The 18,683-nt window shown below is 41.2% G+C and overlaps 1 protein-coding gene across 8 annotated transcripts in view; it reads right to left on the minus strand.

Annotated features, from left to right (window-relative positions):
* The window catches only part of fip1l1a (FIP1 like 1a (S. cerevisiae)), a 114,918-nt gene extending 99,152 nt beyond the window's left edge, over nt 1-15,766 (minus strand). For 3 of the 8 annotated variants that reach the window (XM_043690936.1, XM_043690926.1, XM_043690917.1), the window contains exons 1-3: nt 15,551-15,763; nt 15,369-15,414; nt 497-557 (exon numbers count right to left, since the gene is read on the minus strand). In XM_043690936.1, the coding sequence (XP_043546871.1) occupies nt 497-557; nt 15,369-15,414; nt 15,551-15,638 (195 nt within the window). In that variant the 5' untranslated portion in view covers nt 15,639-15,763. Of the gene's footprint in view, nt 1-496; nt 558-1,492; nt 1,685-15,368; nt 15,415-15,550 lie in introns of those variants that run through there. The other 5 variants (XM_043690953.1, XM_043690944.1, XM_043690959.1 and 2 more) reach the window with 4 other exon arrangements.
* Nucleotides 15,767-18,683: the final 2,917 nt, after the last annotated feature.

An 18,683-nucleotide genomic window follows, 5' to 3' on the forward strand; every position in this document is an offset into this window, starting at 1 on the left:
TTGTTTCTGATTCTGTATTTCCAGGGCAGAATGTCCTTTCCTTACAACTTATCCTAACCAGAATAACAATGATCTCTGATGAATTCACTTGAATGGGATGGCAGCAAGTATGATGTTTGCTGACCTGTTAAACAATCCTTCAATATCTTCAAGTTGCCAGTTCAGACACTCGAAAACTTAATACGTTGTGACAACATAGTCCACCTATGTGTTCAACACATTAGCTTGAATTTAACAACACAATGCGATCCATGTAAATACAGCAAAAAAAAGTCTAGAAAACATGGCATATCATACAGACGGGAATGAAATAAGGTCCAAAACCCAAAGAAATTCCCATTCAAGTGTTATATTCCTCACAGCAGTCAACTGATAGCTGAAAAAACAGTTGCTTTAAACAGATCAACAACTGGTGTTTCTCATTTCTTCAACACCAATATTTTCTTGAGCCCAATTATATCATCTACTTTGATATTCCCAAGTCAACTGCACTCACCGCTCTCATCACTCCATTCCCCCGAGTTTCTTCCATCGAGTCTGGAGCAGGTGCATCGACACTAAAGAGAGATAAATTATTAATATTTTAAGATATGTTTCAAGTGAAAGAGCAGAGCCTTTCAAACTCGACAAAGCACTAAAGTAAAAAGAAATGGACACCATTTTACAACCATGAACATAGATCAGATGGATAATTTTCATTCAGAAAATAACACTTTTGATGAAACAAAGATTAAAAATTGGCAAAATATTTCTGAACTGAGTGTGTCAAAATACATGCTTATCAAAAGGTATACTTTGATTTTTGAAGGAACATATGCTATAAATGAGTGCACCTGCTCATCTATCACTCATGAGTCAGAAAATTGTGTAACCTAGACGTTGTAATGTTAATACACGAGCTATCAAGGCTGACTGAGAGCTGTTTTGTAGAAGATGACGTTTCTTTAAGAGGAAACAGTCGAGAGTTTCACTGTCACGACCACAGCAAAATATCAGTATTCATTATTACTCTACTGAAATTAACAGCCACTTTGACAGTAATTTCTAGGCTTCTGCAAATGCCCAAATTTCTGTAGAGAAAATGAAACTTTCATAGGGTGCACCGATAGGGGAATCGAACAATGGCAATAACCCATAATCATCAACTGGCAAAAACCTCCAGTTTTACACAATTAGTCTCACTGTGAAATGCTTTCAGAAAGTTACAATCCATGAATGAGGTGTAAGTTTTCAATGGCACACCAACTGCATAATTACCTCCCTAAATACCCTGACCAGTTCTGAAAAGCAAACATCATATCTTCATCGAGAGTCAAATTTCTCCCTGATGTTAAAAAATTAGACAGTTCAAATTTGTCTTTAAACAAACCTGTTTATTTTCGCTTCTTTCTTCAATTATTTCATTTTCTGAAATTTTAATTTGCAGTATAAGACTTTAAATACTTGTAACTTCCTTGGAATGTATAAAAACCTTGAGTCGATGGAAACATACCTGCTTATTGACATGATTCCTGCTGCACGCCAAGGCATCCCTTTGATTGGATACTAGATTTAAACTGTTGTCAGGAAAGGGGTAATTCTCATCAGAGGGATTGCTAGATCCTTGTGGACAGTTTTCTTCAAGGTCAGCAGTGAGACCCTTGGCTTTGTTGCCAATCACAAGATCAGGTCATTAAGCAAAAGCTCTCACCACCTATTCAGGCAGACAGAGAAGATCCTATATCATTATTTGAAGAGGTACCTTGACCAATGTTTCTCCTTTGAATGATGCGAGTAGAAAAAGGTGAACTGGTTCTTTATCCAGGCTTACCGAATAAGCATCATATTGGACTCCAAACCTTAACCCTACTTCTCTCTGCACAGATACTGCCAAACTGATGGTGTTTCCCAGTACTTTGTTTTTATAACTAGTTATTTATTTTATTTGCTGCCTTTTGGGATCTGGTTATATTGTTTTTGCGCATGAGAATGGCAAATGCATTTTGAAATAATTCACTAACATAGAACACCTCAGACCATCCCCAAGGAGACGATAACACACAAATTCTGGTCTGAGTTTGTTTTGTTACTCAAGGAAAGAGCAGGTGCCAGCTTTTGAATCCCAACTCCCCAAAAACAGATAGATCTTGCCTTTTAAAGCAGCTGATACTTCAAAGTAGGTTGCTGCAATGCACTCCCTTGATAACCTAATGCCTAGTGGAATATAGAAATAAAACAAACAAGCTAGTAAGCCCCCAGTTCAATTCCCACTCTGTGCTATGTTAGCCAGTCTCAGCTATGTTTGGCATACCAAAGAGGTGATGGTGAGGAGAGAAATTATTAAGAGGTTTTAGACTGCTATTTTATAACCCAACACCGATAACTGAGTCAAATACAATGCTGCCACTCAATGTCTCGGTTCACACTTCCGTACAGAGGAGAAAATAGATTTCCGAAATGGACAAATTAAAAAGAGAGAGAAATTGTTGAGAAATGTAGAGAAATACAAACATTGGTGAAAGTACAAATAGGGTGGTGTGGTAGCTCAGCGGTTAGCATCACAGCCTTAGTGTTAGGGACCCGGGTTCGATTCCACCCTCGGCAACTGTCTGTGTGGAGTTTGCACAATTTCCCAGTGTCTGGCGAGGGTTGCCTCTGGGTAGTCCGGTTTCCTCCCACAGTCCAAAGATTGGGCAGCACGGTGGCTCAGGGGTTAGCAATGCTGCCTCACAGCGCCAGGGTCCCAGGTTTGATTCCAGCCTTGGGCAACTGTCTGTGTGGAGATTGCACATTCTCCCTGTGTCTGCGTTTCCTCCGGATACTCCAGTTTCCTCCCAGATTCCAAAGATGTGCAGGTCAGGTGAATTGGCTATGCTAAATTGTCCATAGTTGTTCGGTACATTAGTAAGAGGAGGGTAGGTTACTCTTCGGAGGGTTGGTGTGGACTTACTGGGCCGAAGGACCTGTTTCCACACTGTTGGGAATCTAATCTAATCTAATCTAATCTAATGTGTGAGTTAGGTGGATTCGCCACGCTAAATTGCCCATAGTGTCCAGGGGTGTGCAGGTTAGGTGGACTGGTCAGGGTTATGGGGGGGGGGGGGGATCTAGGAGGGAAGCTTTTCAGAGAGATGGTGCGGACTTGACAGGCTTTCACACTGTAGAGATTCTATGATTCTAAAGTACACACAAATAAGAAACGCCAAATATTCCACATTAGAAAGTGAATTAAGATTCTGACAAGAGTGGTGTTGTGGATGAACAATATCCAAAGAAATATGGATATTCTGGACTTTCTTTTGCAACCAGAAGAAAAACAGCTTCAAAAACTTTTATCCCGTTAAACAAAATAAAATTCATTAGTAATTGACTCTTGTCCTGTACTTGGAACAATTAGCCAGATTTTTTTCATCTAAATTTTATAAAATGGAAGTCATGCAATAAGCATTCAAGATAGCATTGGAGTGTGGCAACATTTTGCGAGCTACCAACAGCAGATGTTATTCTTATATATCTCATCATCCTGCTCTTCTAAAATCCAATTCTAAGTCTCTCTGAGTACCTTCTCTACAGACATAACATTGTATTCTTCGCTCTGTTCTACTGCCCCATGCACTCTGTATGGCATGATCTGCCTGTACCGCATGCAAAACAAAACTTTTCATTTTACTTAGGTATCTGACAATGATAAATCAAAACAAATAGTTGAACCTCCATTCCTATATCACTGATGTATTAAGTGCTTACTCTTCATCTGCACTGATTTCATGATTTTCTCTTCAAAAATACTGATCCACTTTTTATTTCAAATTTTGCTTCAAATCAGGTTCTGGCAGACCATTCAATAGTCTCAGAACCTGAGTACTTTTTGCTAAATCTCTTTTTTTAGTGATGATTTTAATTTATGCCCTTGAATTAACTCACTGTCCACTGGAGATGGTTCCCCAGTAAATGGATAAGTACTATTTAAACTTGCCCATTCAGAATGCTTAAATCTCCCCTACTCCAGTTAAAAGTTCCCAATTTCTATGGTCATTCCTAACTATTAAGAGTTCTCATTCCAGTATCTTTATTGGATACAAAATTGGCTTCATCATTGAAGACAGAAGGTAGTTATGGAGGGGTATTTTTCTGACTGGAAGTCTGAGACCAGTGGTATTCTGCAAGGATCACTGATGGGACCTGTGCTGTTATATACATAAATAAAATTATACATATTAAAACGATTTGGATGAAATGTGTAGACTGTCTGATTAACAAATTTGCGTCTTCTACTTTTGAGCCTCTAATCCAGTCAGCATCCTAGTAAATAAGAGAACTGCAGATGGTGTAAATCAGAAACTAAAACAGATGTTGCTGGAAAAGATCAGCAAGTCTGGGAGCATTTGTGAAGAGGAATCAGAATTAATATTTTGGGTCTGCTGACCCTTTCCGAAACATTAACTCTGATTTCACCCCACAGATGCTGCCAGACCTGTTGAGCTTTTCCAGCGACTTCTGTTTTTATAGCATCCTAGTAAACTACTTCTGCACCCTCTCCAAAGTCTCAACATCCTTCCTGTAATTTGGCAACTAGAATTGAACCAAAGTCTTATAAAGCTGCAACATGATATCCTGACTCTTGTACTCAATTTCCCACCCAATAAAGACAAGCATACCATACACTTTCTTTACCACCCCATCTACTTGTGTGGCCACTTTCAGGGAGCTACAGACCTGAATCCCAAGATCCTTCTGTACATCACTGCTGTTCAGGGTCCTGCCATTAACAGTGTAATTTTCCTTAATATTTGAACTCCCAAAGTGCAGCACCTCACAGTTACCCAGATTAAACTCCATCTGCCATTTCTCTGCCGTATCCTTTGACAAACTTCTATATTATCCATAATTCTACTGATCTTTGTATCATCTGCTAACTTACTAACCTATCCTTCTACATTTTCATCCAAGTCATTTATATATATCATAGACAGCTGAGGTCCCAGTATGCATCCCCGTGCTAGTCAGAGACCTCCAGCCAGAAAAACATCCTACTGCCACTACCCTCTGCCTGTGCTGGGCAAACCAATTCTGAATCCAAGCAGCCAAGTCACTATATATGTCAGCTATGTTCTGATTTAGAATGGCAGAAGAACCAGTTTGAGAGATTAAATGGCCTACTTTTCGCTAATACAGACATGATGTGTTAAATTAAACAATTTCTGTGGAGATTACAGGCAGAAAATTAGAGGGGAAGATCAAAATTAAAAGGTGAATGAATGATGTACTTTCACAAGATGATCACTGCCCTTCTACCTACTAGAGAAGGTGCAAAACTTGATGTATTGTTGGGGAACAAGGAAGGGCAGGTGACTGAGGTGTCAGTGGGGGAGCACTTTGGGGCCAGCAACCATCATTCTATTAGTTTTAAAATGGTGATGGAAAAGGATAGACCCAGATCTAAAAGTTGAAGTTCTAAATTGGAGGAAAGCTAATTTTGACGATATTAGGCAGGAACTTTCAAAAGCTGATTGGGTGCAGATGTTCCCAGGTAAAGGGACAACTGGAAAATGGGAAGTCTTCAGAAATGAGATAACTAGAGTCCAGAGACAGTATATTCTTGTTAGGGTGAAAGGAAAGGCTGGTAGGTGTAGGGAATGCTGGATGACTCAGGAAATTGAGGTTTTGGTTAAGAAAACAAAGGAAGCATATGTCAGGTATAAATAGGAGGGATTGAATGAATCATGAGAGTAGAAAGGGAGTAGGAGTATATTTAAGAATGAAATCAGGAGGATAAAAAAGGGGACATCAGATAGCTTTGGCAAATCGCGTTAAAGAGAATCCAAAGGGTTTTTACGAATACAGTAAGGATGATAGGATAACTAAGGAGAGAATAGGGCTCGTCAAAGATCAGTAAGGCAGCCGAAGCGTGGAGCCACAAGAGATAGGGGAAATGCTAAACAAGTATTTTGCATCAGTGTTTACTGTGGAGAAGGACATGGCAGATATAGAGACTTACCAGGATTTTGCCTGAATTAGAGGGTATTAGCTATAAGGACAGGTTGGACAAACTTAGATTATTTTTACTACAGCATCAGAGGCTCAGGGATGCCCTGACAGAAATATACAAAATTAAGAGAAGCATGAATAGTTGAAGTCTTTTTCTTAGGATATAAATGTCAAATACTATGGAATATAGTCAAGTTGTGGAGGTGCCGGTGTTAGACTGGGGTGGATAAAGTTAAAATCAGACTTGAAAAGGGCAACAGGTCAGGCAGCATCTGAGGAGTAGCAGAGTCAATGTTTCAGGCATCAGCCCTTCATCAGGAATGTGACATTCCTGACGAAGGGCTGATGCCTGAAACACCGACTCTCCTGCTCCTCGGACGCTGCCTGACCTGCTGTGCTTTTCCAGTGCCACACTTTTCGACTCTGACTCTCCAGCACCTGCAGTCCTCACTTTCTCCTGGATAACAGTTAAAAATCACACAACACCAAGTTATCGTCCAACAGGTTTATTTGGAAGTACGTACAAGCTTTTGGAGTGCTGCTCCTTCATCAGATAACTAGTGGGGCAGGAGCATAGTACACCGAATTTACAGTAAAAGTATCATACAACTGATGTGATGTAATGAACAAACCTAGATTGCTGTTAAGTCTTTAATCACTTAGAATGGGGATGCAGATTTCGATTGATTAATATGTAAATTTAGATTAGATTAGATTAGATTCCCTACAGTGTGGAAACAGGCCCTTCAGCCCAACAAGTCCACACCGACCCTCCGAAGAGTAACCCACCCTGACCCATTTCCCTCTGACTGATGCACCTGACACCATGGGCAATTTAGCATAGCCAATTCACCTGACCTGCACATCTTTGTGACTGTGGGAGCAAACCGGAGCACCCGGAGGAAACCCACGCAGACACGGGGAGAATGTGTAAACTCCACACAGACAGTCACCCGAGGCTGGAATCGGGTCTTGGACCCTGGTGCTGTGAGGCAGCAGTGCTAACCACTGAGGGCATAGTCCCAAGATAATTTAAGGTTTCATTAAAAAAAGTGACCCTTCAACTCAGACAATGCATTATATTGCGTGCAATTCTGGTCTCCTCCCTCTTGGAAGGATGTTGTGAAACTTTAAAGGATTCAGAAAAGATTTAAAAGGAGGTTGCCAGGATTGGAGGATTTGAGCTATTGGGAAAGGCTGAATAGGGTGGCGCTGTTTTCACGAAGGCTGAGGGGTAACCTTAGAGGTTTATAAAATCATGAGGGGCATGGATAGGGTAAATAGACAAAGTCTTTTCCCTGGGTTAGGGGAGTCCAAAGCCACAGGGCATAGGTTTAGGGTGAGAGGAGAAAGATATAAAAGGGACCTAAATGGCAACTTTTTCACGCAGAGGGTGGTGCATGTATGGAATGAGCTGCCAGAGGAAGTAATGGAGGCTGCTAAAATTACAACATTTAAAAGGCATCTGGATGGGTATACGAATAGGAAGGGTTTAGAGGGATATGGTCCAAGTATTGGCAAATGGGACTAGAGGAGATATTAGATTCTCCACAGTATGGAAACAGGCCCTTTGGCCCAGCAAGTCCACACCGACCCTCTGAACAGTAACCCATCCAGTCCCATTCCCCTACCAGATATTTACCCCTGACTAAAGCACCTAACACTATGGGCAATTTAGTGTGGCCAATTCACCTGACCTGCACATCTTTTGGATTGTTGGGATATCTGGTCGGCATGGACGAGTTGGACTGACGGGTCTGTTTCCGTGTTGTACGTCTCTATGACTCTAGAGGTTAGAATCTGTCTGTATTTCAACCTTGAGTCAGCTGGTTCTATTTCCAAAGTAGGAATTAAATAAAATGTCACATTAACTGACAGCCTACAGATTGCGCTTTTTAAACAAAATAGAATGTACCCGCAAACACAAATTCATGCCATAGACTTATGGGAGTGTGAGAGAGAGGGAAAACGTGTGCATGCTTGATAGAATGTGTGCACAGATGTGACAGAATATATGCCTGTGAGGGGGTGTGCATGTGTCCGAGAGACAGCATGTGTGTATGAGAGAAGGTCTGTGTGATCGTGTGACAATGTGAGAGTGTGATCGTGTGAGAACAGGAGCATGCTTGATAGAATGTGTGCAGGTCTGACAGAATATATGCCTAGAGGGGGTGTGCACATGATGGGAGTGGTGTGCGCGCGTGCACGAGAGAGAGAGAGAGAGAGACTCGGCTGAGATGCCACTTTTTTAAAAAATATAAAACCTTAAGTACTCTTGGAACTGTGACTTGAAAGAAGTTTTGGGATTTACATATTTCTCAATCGAAACCTGCATCCCCATTCTATGTGATCAAAAACTGAACAGCAATCTAGGTTTATTCAATATATCGAATTAGTTGTATGACACTTTGTCCTCTTACTATAAATTCTGTGTCCTATGATCCTACCTCATTAGCTATCTGATGAAGGAGCAGCACTCCAAAAACTTGTACTTCCAAGTATGGTGTCATTTTTAACTAGGAAGTATAGGTTTAAGGTGAGTGGGAGGAATTTTGAAAGAGATAAAGTTGTAGACTCATTAGGCACAGAATCAGACCTTTCAGTCCAACTCGTCCATACAAACCAAGTTTCCTAATCTAACCTAGTCCCACTCACCTGCATTTGATCCATATCCCTCCAAATTGTTCCTATTCAAGTATTTGTCCAAATGTCTTTTAAATGTTCTAATTGTACCTGCCTTTACCATTTCCTCTGGCAGTTCATTCCACATATGAACCACACACTGAAAAAGTTGCCCATCAGGTCCCTTTTGAATCTTTCTCCTTTCACTTTAAAAATCTGCGCCCTTATTTTGAACTCCCCAGCCTAAGGAAAAGACCTTTGCTGTTCACTTGATCAACGCCCATCATGATTTTATAACCCTCTATAAAAGGTCAACCCTCAATCCCTTTCGCTCCAATGAAAAATGTTCCAGTCCAGTCTCTCCTTATAACTCAAACCCTCCAGTCCCGGCAGCAACCTGGTAAATCTTTTCTTCACTCTCTCCAATTTAATAATATCCTTCTGATAGCAGGACAACCAGAACTGTACACATTACTCCAAAAGTGGACCCACCCACACCCTGTACAATCTTAACATGACATCCAAACTCCTATATTCAATGGTCTGAGCAATGAAGGCAAGTGTGCTAAATGCCTTCTTAACATGAGTGGCCTAATTCTGCTCCAAAATACTATGGTTCCATGGTGAGGGAACCAGCGAGAGAGAAACATCTACTTAATCAAATCCTCAATCTGTCTGTCAGAGATGCTTTGGTTATTGACAGGATGGACAGGAGTGATCACTGCACAGTCTTTGTGGACATGTCTTCACATTGAGAATACCCTTCAGAGTATTGTGGGGTAAAACTGTGGCATTCCATGGGACAGATGTCAAACAGATCTAGCAAGTGAAAACTGGGTAGTCATGAAGTGCTGTGGGCTTTCAATCACAATCTGTGCCTCATGGGCTGCAATATCCTCCACTTGACTAGTGCCATCAGATCAACCTTGGTTCAACACAGTGCAGGAAGGAATACCAGGATCAGCATCAGGTGCACTTAAAAATGAGATGACAACCTAGTAAAGCTTTACAAGATTACTTGAGAGCCAAATATTAAAAATAATATTAAGTTAAAAACAGAAATTGCTGGAAAAACTCATGTCTGACAGCGACTGTAGGAAAAAAAAAGAGTACAGTCAACATCTCAAGTCCAATGATCCTTCATCAGAAGATTCAATATGAAGAGAGTCACTGGACCAGGAACATCAATCCTGCCTTCCTACCAAAGAGGATGTGAGACCTGGTGAGTTTCTCCAGCAATTGTGACCTTTGTTTCAAGTTTTTAAAAAAAATAACAAAGCACTGAGGGTGGTAGGTGCCTGAAACATGCTGTCAAGATGGCAGATATAGATATAATAGCAACAGTTAAGGTGCATTTAAATAGACACATGAACAGGTGGGATACAGACCAGGAGAAAAGTAGATGGGATGAGTTTTGAATGGCATCATGGTCAGCATAGACATGGCGAGCCAAAGGGTCTGTTCCTGTGTTGTACTGTTCAATGTTCATGTTTAAAGCTTTACTCTGTTTTTAATGAAGTTGTCCAAAATTGAACAAATAATTTTAACAGTGACATAACGCATTGTTTGTATAGATTTAAATATTCTTTTTTGCCTCTATCAATAGAGCAGACTTTCACTTTCTTGCTGAAATGTTTTTAATTAGATGACAAGTGCTGATAAAGTTCTCCATCTAATTCCTTTCAAAGTTTAACTATTTAGCATAAAGATACGAAAAAAAACTTAAAATATATGCTCACTCCAAAAACGTACTACCTCTCATTTTTCTGCATTAGAATTCATTTGACACAAAAACAGAATTGCTGCACAAGGTTAGCAGGTCTGATGTCAACTTTGAATTCTTACCACAGATGCTGCCAGTCCTGCTGAGCTTTTCTCGCAATTCCTGTTTTAGTTCCTAATTTCCAACACCTGCAGTTCTTTTGGTTTTTATTTAGAATTCATTTGCCTTTTCATTGACCAATGCATTAAACTATCTTTAATTTCCCTCTTGCGATTTAAGGTGTAGTGCATATATATATGTTGGGATTTGGATTTTAAAAGTAAAACACAAAGAAGTTGGTCAGTTCTATGAAGTTAACTGGTTTTTAAATAAAAGAAGGTCAGAAAATAATTGAGAGCAATGTTGGCACCAGGCCTTCATCTTTCCACATTAAAAGGGCAATATAAATGCATTTACAAACTGACTTTGAACTGCTTTATTTATCCTTCACTCTGTGATATCACAATTAAATATATCTTCACAGCGATTAAAATGACAACTTTTCATGATTACTCGGTCGGCAAATGAGCTATGCAAAATTTAACAGAGCCACACCATTCAATTCACACTTATCAGCTAATCTCAATTGAAACTCCAGGAAATATTAAACAAATTAGCCTTAACAGCCCTGGGTTAACTTCAAAAATATTACTCCGGTTCCAACTACTAATCACAAAGCAAGCAGGTACATGTGATTGCTGAGATTTGGAAGGGGATAGCTATTATATTGCACACCAATAGTCATTGCAAATTAAACACTGGTGCAAGGGTGGCTAGAATTACAGAACTGTAAACCAGCACAATTGAGAAACAAAAGACAATTAGGAAAGAAACTACTTGAAATTGTGATTAATCTGAGATCTATAGATTGTGGAAACTGGAAAGCAATTTGGCATAATGGAATCACATACAATTGTTTACCAACATTTTATGCCCGGGAATTTCAGAATTTCATGTTTCGCTATTGTTTCATTTAGCAACTAGATATTGTCCACTGATTAAGAGGTAATAGGAAGCCATTATACAAGAAGCTCACCAGAATTAGGCAGTGTGGTTGTCGACTCAGTACAATTGGGACTTTGGATTGAAGAAAAGGAAAACATAATCACCAGATTGTTCATTACTGCTAAGTGATTGTGGGCATCACAAAAAGATGGAACAAGCTTTTGTGCATTGTTTCATGGTGAAAACCCTGTGCACAGTCCCCAGGTGGACTCACAAAAGGTGAAGTACCAGAACACAATTATTCTTAAAATACCTACAAGGTTGAGACTTTAAAAGATAGAAAATTAAATCACAACAACACAAGCTCATTCAAAATAGACAAGGAAGGATAACCTACCGGTTTATAATATTAAGAATAATACTTAACCTTTGCAACTTGCCTGCAACTTTGATATACAATCCACCTCCAACACCTCAATCCAGCTGGGTGGGATTATTCTCACCCTGTTTCTTCTTATCTACCCAAATCACCGTCAGAAAATCATTTGTAATAGCTCTGGCATCATTACCTCTAATAACCACCAAGAACCTTTCCTTGGTTCCCTCTAGCTTATCTACATGTTGTCCCTCAGCAACATCATCCAAAAGCATTGCATTAGTTTTCAAATATCTTTTCCCTGGGTTGGGGGTATCCAGAACTAGAAGGTATAGGTTTCAGGTGAGAGGGGAAAGATTTAAAAAGGACCCAAGGGCAACTTTTTCATGCAAAAGGTGGTGCGTATATGGACTGAGCTGCCAGAGGAAGTGGTGGAGGCTGGTACATATACAACATTTAAAAGGCATCTGGATAAGTACATGAATAGGCAGGGTTAGAAGGATATGGGCTAATTGATGGCAAATGGGATTAGATTAATTTAGGATATCTGGTCTGCATGGACGAATTGGACCCAAGGGTCTGTTGCCGTGCTGCAAGTCTCTGTCACTCTATATAAAAAAAGACTCTGACGACATTAACTCTCTTGACCCCTCTACTGTTAGTACAATATCAAGCAGTTTATTTACGTGTAGAAATGTCCTCTGGTTAACCATTGGAAAAACTGGAACTATTGCCTTTGGACCCTGCTCCAAATTCTGTTCCGTTGCTGCCAATTCTATTCCTACCGCTCTGAAGAAGTGTCACTGGACCGAAATGGTAACTCTGCTTTGTCTCCACAGATGCTGCCATACCTGCCGCGTTTTTTCAACAATTTCTATTTTTGTCCATCTCTCTCCCTGGCAAGTCTGAAATTAAGGCAATTTGTTTGCAACATGAATATCATATTCAATTCAAAATGAACTCCCAACCTCTCATTCATACCATTGCCAAGACAGGATATTTCCATCTCCAACTTCACCCCTCAGGCAATGTTGTAACCTGCATTCATGCCTTCTATACTTCTAGATTCAACTAGTGAACACATCTCTTAACTGTTCTCCCACATTCTATCCTTCCTAAGCTCAAGGTTATCCAGAACTCTAGTAGGGTGAGAGGGGAAAGATATAAGGGTGGCATGGTGGTTCACTGGTTAGCACTGCTGCCTCACAGCTTCAGGGACTCAGGTTCGAACCCAGTCTCGGGTGACTGCGTGTGGAGTTTGCACATTCTCCTTGGGTCTACGTAGGCTTCCTCTGGGTGCTCCAGTTTCCTCCTACAATCCAAAGATGTGCAGGTTAGATGAATTGGCGATGCTAAATTGCCCATAGTGTTCAGGGATGTGTAGGTTAAGTGCATTAATCGGTGTAAATGTAGAGTAATTGGGTAGAGGAATGGGTCTGGGTGGATTACTCTTTAGAGGGTTGTTGTGGACGTGTTGGGCCGAAGGGCCGGTTTCCATGCTGTCGGGATCCTGATTCTAATAAATGGGATCTAAGGGGCAACTTTTTGATGCAGACAGTTGTGCATGTATGGAATGAGCTGCCAGTGGAAGTGGCAGAGGCTAGTACAACTGCAGCTTTTAAAAGGTTCTGGATGGGTATATGTGTAGGAAGGGTTTACAGAGATCTGGGTCTAGTGCTGGAAAATGGGACTAGAATAGGTTAGGATAGATGAGTTGGACTGAAGGGTCTGTTTCTATACTGTACTTCTCTCTGAGGAGAAAGTAAGGACTGTAAATGCTGGAGATCAAAGTCAAGAGTGTGTTGCTAGAAAAGCACAGCAGGTCAGGCAGCATCCAAGGAGCAAGAGAATCGATGTTTCAGGCATAATCCCTTCATCAGGAAGGCCTTCTCTATGACTCAACTTGCACCATCTAATTTTTCTATCATCTTTGCTTACCATTCATCTGCAGCTTTTAAAAGGTTCTGGATGGGTATATGTGTAGAAATGTCCTCTGGTTAACCATGTTGCCATGTTTCAGGCATAATCCCTTCATCAGGAAGGCCTTCTCTATGACTCAACTTGCACCATCTAATTTTTCTATCATCTTTGCTTACCATTCATTTGTCATCAAGTAATGTTTGATTGAAAGGTTTTAATACTTGTTTTCAGATTCCTTCATGTCTCTACCTATATCCTCCAGTCCTCCTATATTCTCCAAAACATTTGCATTCCTGTATCGGTGACCTCTTATTCAAACACAATTTTAATCTCTTCACTATTCATCTCTGCTCCTTCAGCTGCCAAAGCCCTAAGCTCGAGAGTACAGAGGATGAGACAAACCTTGGTGTGCATGTCCAAAGATCCTTGAAGGCAGCAGGACAGATAGCCATGAAGGTTAAGACAACATATAGATATTGGCCTTTATTGGCCTTCCTGAAGAAGGGCTTATGCCCGAAACGTCGATTCTCCTGTTCCCTGGATGCTGCCTGACCTGCTGTGCTTTTCCAGCAACACATTTCCAGCATTGGCCTTTATTAGTCAAGGCAATGAGCACAACAGCAAGGATGCAATCACGGATCTGTATGTAATATTAGTTAGGCCACAGTGACTGCTGTGTGCAGTTCTGATGGCCAATATACCATCTGAAAGATGTGATTATATTGGAGAGGAACAGATGACATTCACAAGGATATTGGCTGGGTTGGAGCAAGTGAGTTATGACAAGAATCTGGATAGGGACAAAACCGACTCTTTAAGCAGAGAAGGTTGTTGTGGTGGTGATGCTTATTGGTGCTTATTCCAGCAACACATTTTCAGCGCTGGTGGTGCTTATTGACCTACACACAATTATAAAGGGTCATAGTTCAAGTGGATAGGGAGAATATTTTTCCCCTTAGTAAAAGGATCAATACCAGGATGGTGGGTACCTGAAATTAACTGCATAAAAGGATGGTAGAGACAGAAGACCTCAAGATATTTAAGTATTTTGATGAGCACTTGAATTGCCAAAACAAGGCTACGGAACAAGTGCTGAAAATTGGGATTAGAGCAAATAGATACTTTATGATCAGCATGAAAGGCCTTCTTCCATGCTGGAAAAACTGTCACTTGAGATACGATGACATTAATATCAATATTAGTGACTCTGCTCTAAGACCCTACAATAAAAAAACTACTTTACAGTCAAGCATTTCATTTGGACAGAAATCTTGATACAAATACAAAAAGCCACAAAACTTGAGAGCAGAAGTAGACCATTTGTTGCACTGATCCCAACTCCATTTCCCTACTTTGCTACATAACTTTTAATTCCCTCACTAAACAAAACGTTATCCTTCACAGATTTGAAGACACTTAACAACCCAGCCACCTATAGTGAAGAATTCGACTACATTGAGTGAAAAATCGTCATCTGTTTACGGAGGTGATCCCTGAGATTATGTCCTCTGGTCCTTGACTCTCTCACAATAGGACACAACCGCTCAGTGTCTATCCGACCAAACCTTCTGAGAATCTCACATCACTCCGAGCTAGTTAAAACGTGCCCTGAATTCTGTACAAACTGATCAACCAAATCACAGGCTGAAAGCAGGGGAACTTTATCAGTGATCTGAAAGCAGTATTGAAGGGTAAAGGACCTCATCAAAATGTAAATGACCCACACAGTGGAAGCGAGGAAAAGGCAGGCCCGGCGGCTGACATGAAATCGCTCACCTGTCAACCGGCGCGGCCTCTTCCTGTTTGTTTGGGTCGTTTTCATCTGAAATCAAAACGGAACATCGGTTTAGAAAGCAGACCGAGAGGTAAAGACGGTGAGCAGCGGCCGGGCTGACTGACTGACTGACTGACAGTGACATGCCGGAGCCAGCTCTGTTACCCCGGGCCCACACACTCACCTCCGTACAGCCAGTGCTCTTCATCCTCCCCGAGCCCGGCACTGCCCGAGCCGGCCTCCTTCGGCATGTTCTCCGCATCCGCTGACATGCTGCTACCCGCCCGCCTGCCTGCCCGGGGAAAGGGATTTGATGTCACCGTACACTGGGCCCAACTCCTGATGCGCACATTCACTCCCTGACCTGACCTTTAACCCAGGAAATAACCCCGGAGCCGCTACCTCTGACCCGGAAACCAGCGTCTGGCACCAGCCCCTCAGTCTTGCTGCTGCTCGGAGTCAAAGGAAGAGAAGGTCAGCGGAGGAGCGAGACACACTGTGTACAAGCAATAGTCAGAACTCTTACAACAGTTCACACGTTTTGGTTTGTGACTCCTTAGAAATTTGGACTTTAAAAATATGTTCCAAAAACAAAATACTCCGGATATGAAATAAAAACAGAAAATGCTCAGGTCTGGCACTATCTGTGGGGAGAGAAACAAATTGCTTTCCAGACTTGCTGTGTGTTTCCTACATTTTCTGTTCTTTTCTTAAAATACATTGTTGGATAACGGACACAAGTTGTAGAACAGATTTTGCTGGAAGGACCGGTTATTTAGGCACCACACATAACATATTTAAAAATCTTATTATTTTGCACCTTTCACATTCATGTTGTGAAAGCTTTATACTGAGAGAAAAATCTTTGTTGTACATCACTGTTGCAGTGTAGGAAACATAGACAAGTTATACAGTTTTTTGATTAGATGAGATTCCCTACAGTGTGGAAACAGGCCCTTCAGCCCAACCAGTCCACACCGACCTTCCAGAGAGTAACCCACCCAGTCCCATTTCCCTCTGACTAATACACCTAACTGGGATGAAACCCTCGCAGACACTGGGAGAATGTGCAAACTCCACACAGACAGTCACCTGAGGTTGGAATCGACCCTGGTGCTGTGAGGCCACCTTGATTAAAGACTTGCCTGGAATAGTGATTTTGGTTAAAGGATGTACAATAAATAGACACCTGAGAATTCCAATGCATTAGTGTCTTGAATCTTTTCTGTCCACCTAACTGAACGGACAAGGCCTCAGTTTTGCATCCCATTGAAAAAATGTCACCTCCAACAGCATTGTATTTTCTTTCACTTAAAATTATGATCTCAAATGGTGTTTGAAAGTAAAGACTCAGGCAAGAATACAAGGAAAGGTTTATAACGATTTTAGTGTGTGTTAATCTAAAGCATGATAACATATACCTTTCACAGCACCTTGCAGACTAATGATCTCTATCATCTAGAAAGACAAGAGCAGCAGATGCATGTGAATGTCACTTGCAATTTCCTCTCTAAACCACATCCTATCCTGATGTGAAATTATATCTCCATCCCTTCACCTGCGCGCTAACCTACACCAAACGAACTGTAGTGGTACAAAAAGGCAGCTTTCCTTCATTTCAAAAGCGATTGTGCTTGACTTGTTTGCAACATTAATGCTCCATGAAATAATTGAAAAATTCATTTCACAACTTTGTTACACATAATTGATGTAACTTATGAAACTCAACATAGAAACAAGAAAAATTATTATTTATATATTTGAACATTATAGAACAGTACAGCACAGAACAGGCCTTTCAGCCCACGATGTTGTGCTGACCATTGATCCTCATGTAAGGTAAACCTAATGTACGAACCCTCAAATTTCTGTGACCATATGCATGTCCAGCCGTCTCTTAAATATCCCCAATGACCTCGCTTCCACAACTGCTGCTGACAACGCATTCCATGCTCCCACAACCGTCTGCATAAGGAACCCACCTCTGACATCCCCTCTATACTTTCCGCCAAACAGCTTAAAACTATGACCCCTCATTTTAACAATTTCTGCCCTGGAAAAAAGTCTCTGGCTATCAACTGTATCCATGCCTCTCATTATCTTGTATACCTCAATTAGGTCCCCTCTCTTCTTTTTTCCAATGAAAAGAGTCCAAGCTCAGTCAACCTCTCTTCGTAAGATAAGCCCTCCATCCAGGCAACATCCTGTTAAACCTCCTCTGAACCCTCTCCAAAGCATCCACATCTTTCCTATAATAGGGCGACCAGAACTGGACGCAGTAATCCAAGTGTGGTCTCACCAAAGTTTTATAGAGCTGCAACAAAATCTCACGGCTGTTAAATTCAATCCCCCTGTTAATGAAAGCCAAAACACCATATGCTTTCTTAACAACCCTGTCCACTTGGGCTGCAATTTTAAGGGATCTATGTACCTGCACACCGAGATCCCACTGTTCCTTCACACTGCCAAGAATCCTGTCTTTAATCCTGTACTCAACTTTCAAGTTCGACCTTCCAAAATGCATCACTTTGCATTTATCCAGGTTGAACTCCATCTGCCACCTCTCAGCCCATCTCTGCATCCTGTCAATGTCACGCTGCAGCCTACAACAGCCCTCTATACTGTCAACGACACCTCCAACCTTTGTGTCATCTGCAAACGTGCTAACCCATCCTTCAATCTTGTCATCCAAGTCATTAATAAAAATTACAAACAGTAGAGGCCCAAGAACAGAGCCCTGTGGAACACCACTCACCACTGACTTCCAGGCAGAATATTTTCCTTCCACTACCACTCCTGTCTTCTGTCGACCAGCCAATTCTGTATCCAGACAGCTAAATTTCCTTGTATCCCATTCCCCCTGACCTTCTGAACGAGCCTACCATAGGGAACCTTATCAAATGCCTTGCTGAAGTCCATATGCACCACATCCACTGCTCGGCCCTCATCACCTAGTCTAGTAACATCCTCAAAGAACTCAATAAGATTTGTGAGGCATGACCTGCCCCTCACAAAGCTGTGCTGACTGTACTTAATCAAGCCATGCTCTTCCAGATGGTCATAAATCCTATCCCTCAGAATCCTTTCTAACACCTTGCATTATCTGCATCACTGATTCCAGTTTTGTGCTAGGTAAATTAGAATCAAAGATTGTTGGTCACATTGAGCAAATGGCTGTCCTTAAAGACTAGATCATCCATGATCTTATTGACTGGTGGAGCAGGCTTGAAGGACAGAATGGTCTACCTCTGCTCCTATTTTATATGTGCATTGAAAGTTCAGGTAGAGTGGAGATGCATTTATTCCCATAGAGGAAA

The sequence above is a fragment of the Chiloscyllium plagiosum genome, chromosome 1 (assembly GCF_004010195.1).
Source record: "Chiloscyllium plagiosum isolate BGI_BamShark_2017 chromosome 1, ASM401019v2, whole genome shotgun sequence".
Taxonomy (NCBI): Eukaryota; Metazoa; Chordata; class Chondrichthyes; order Orectolobiformes; family Hemiscylliidae; genus Chiloscyllium; species Chiloscyllium plagiosum.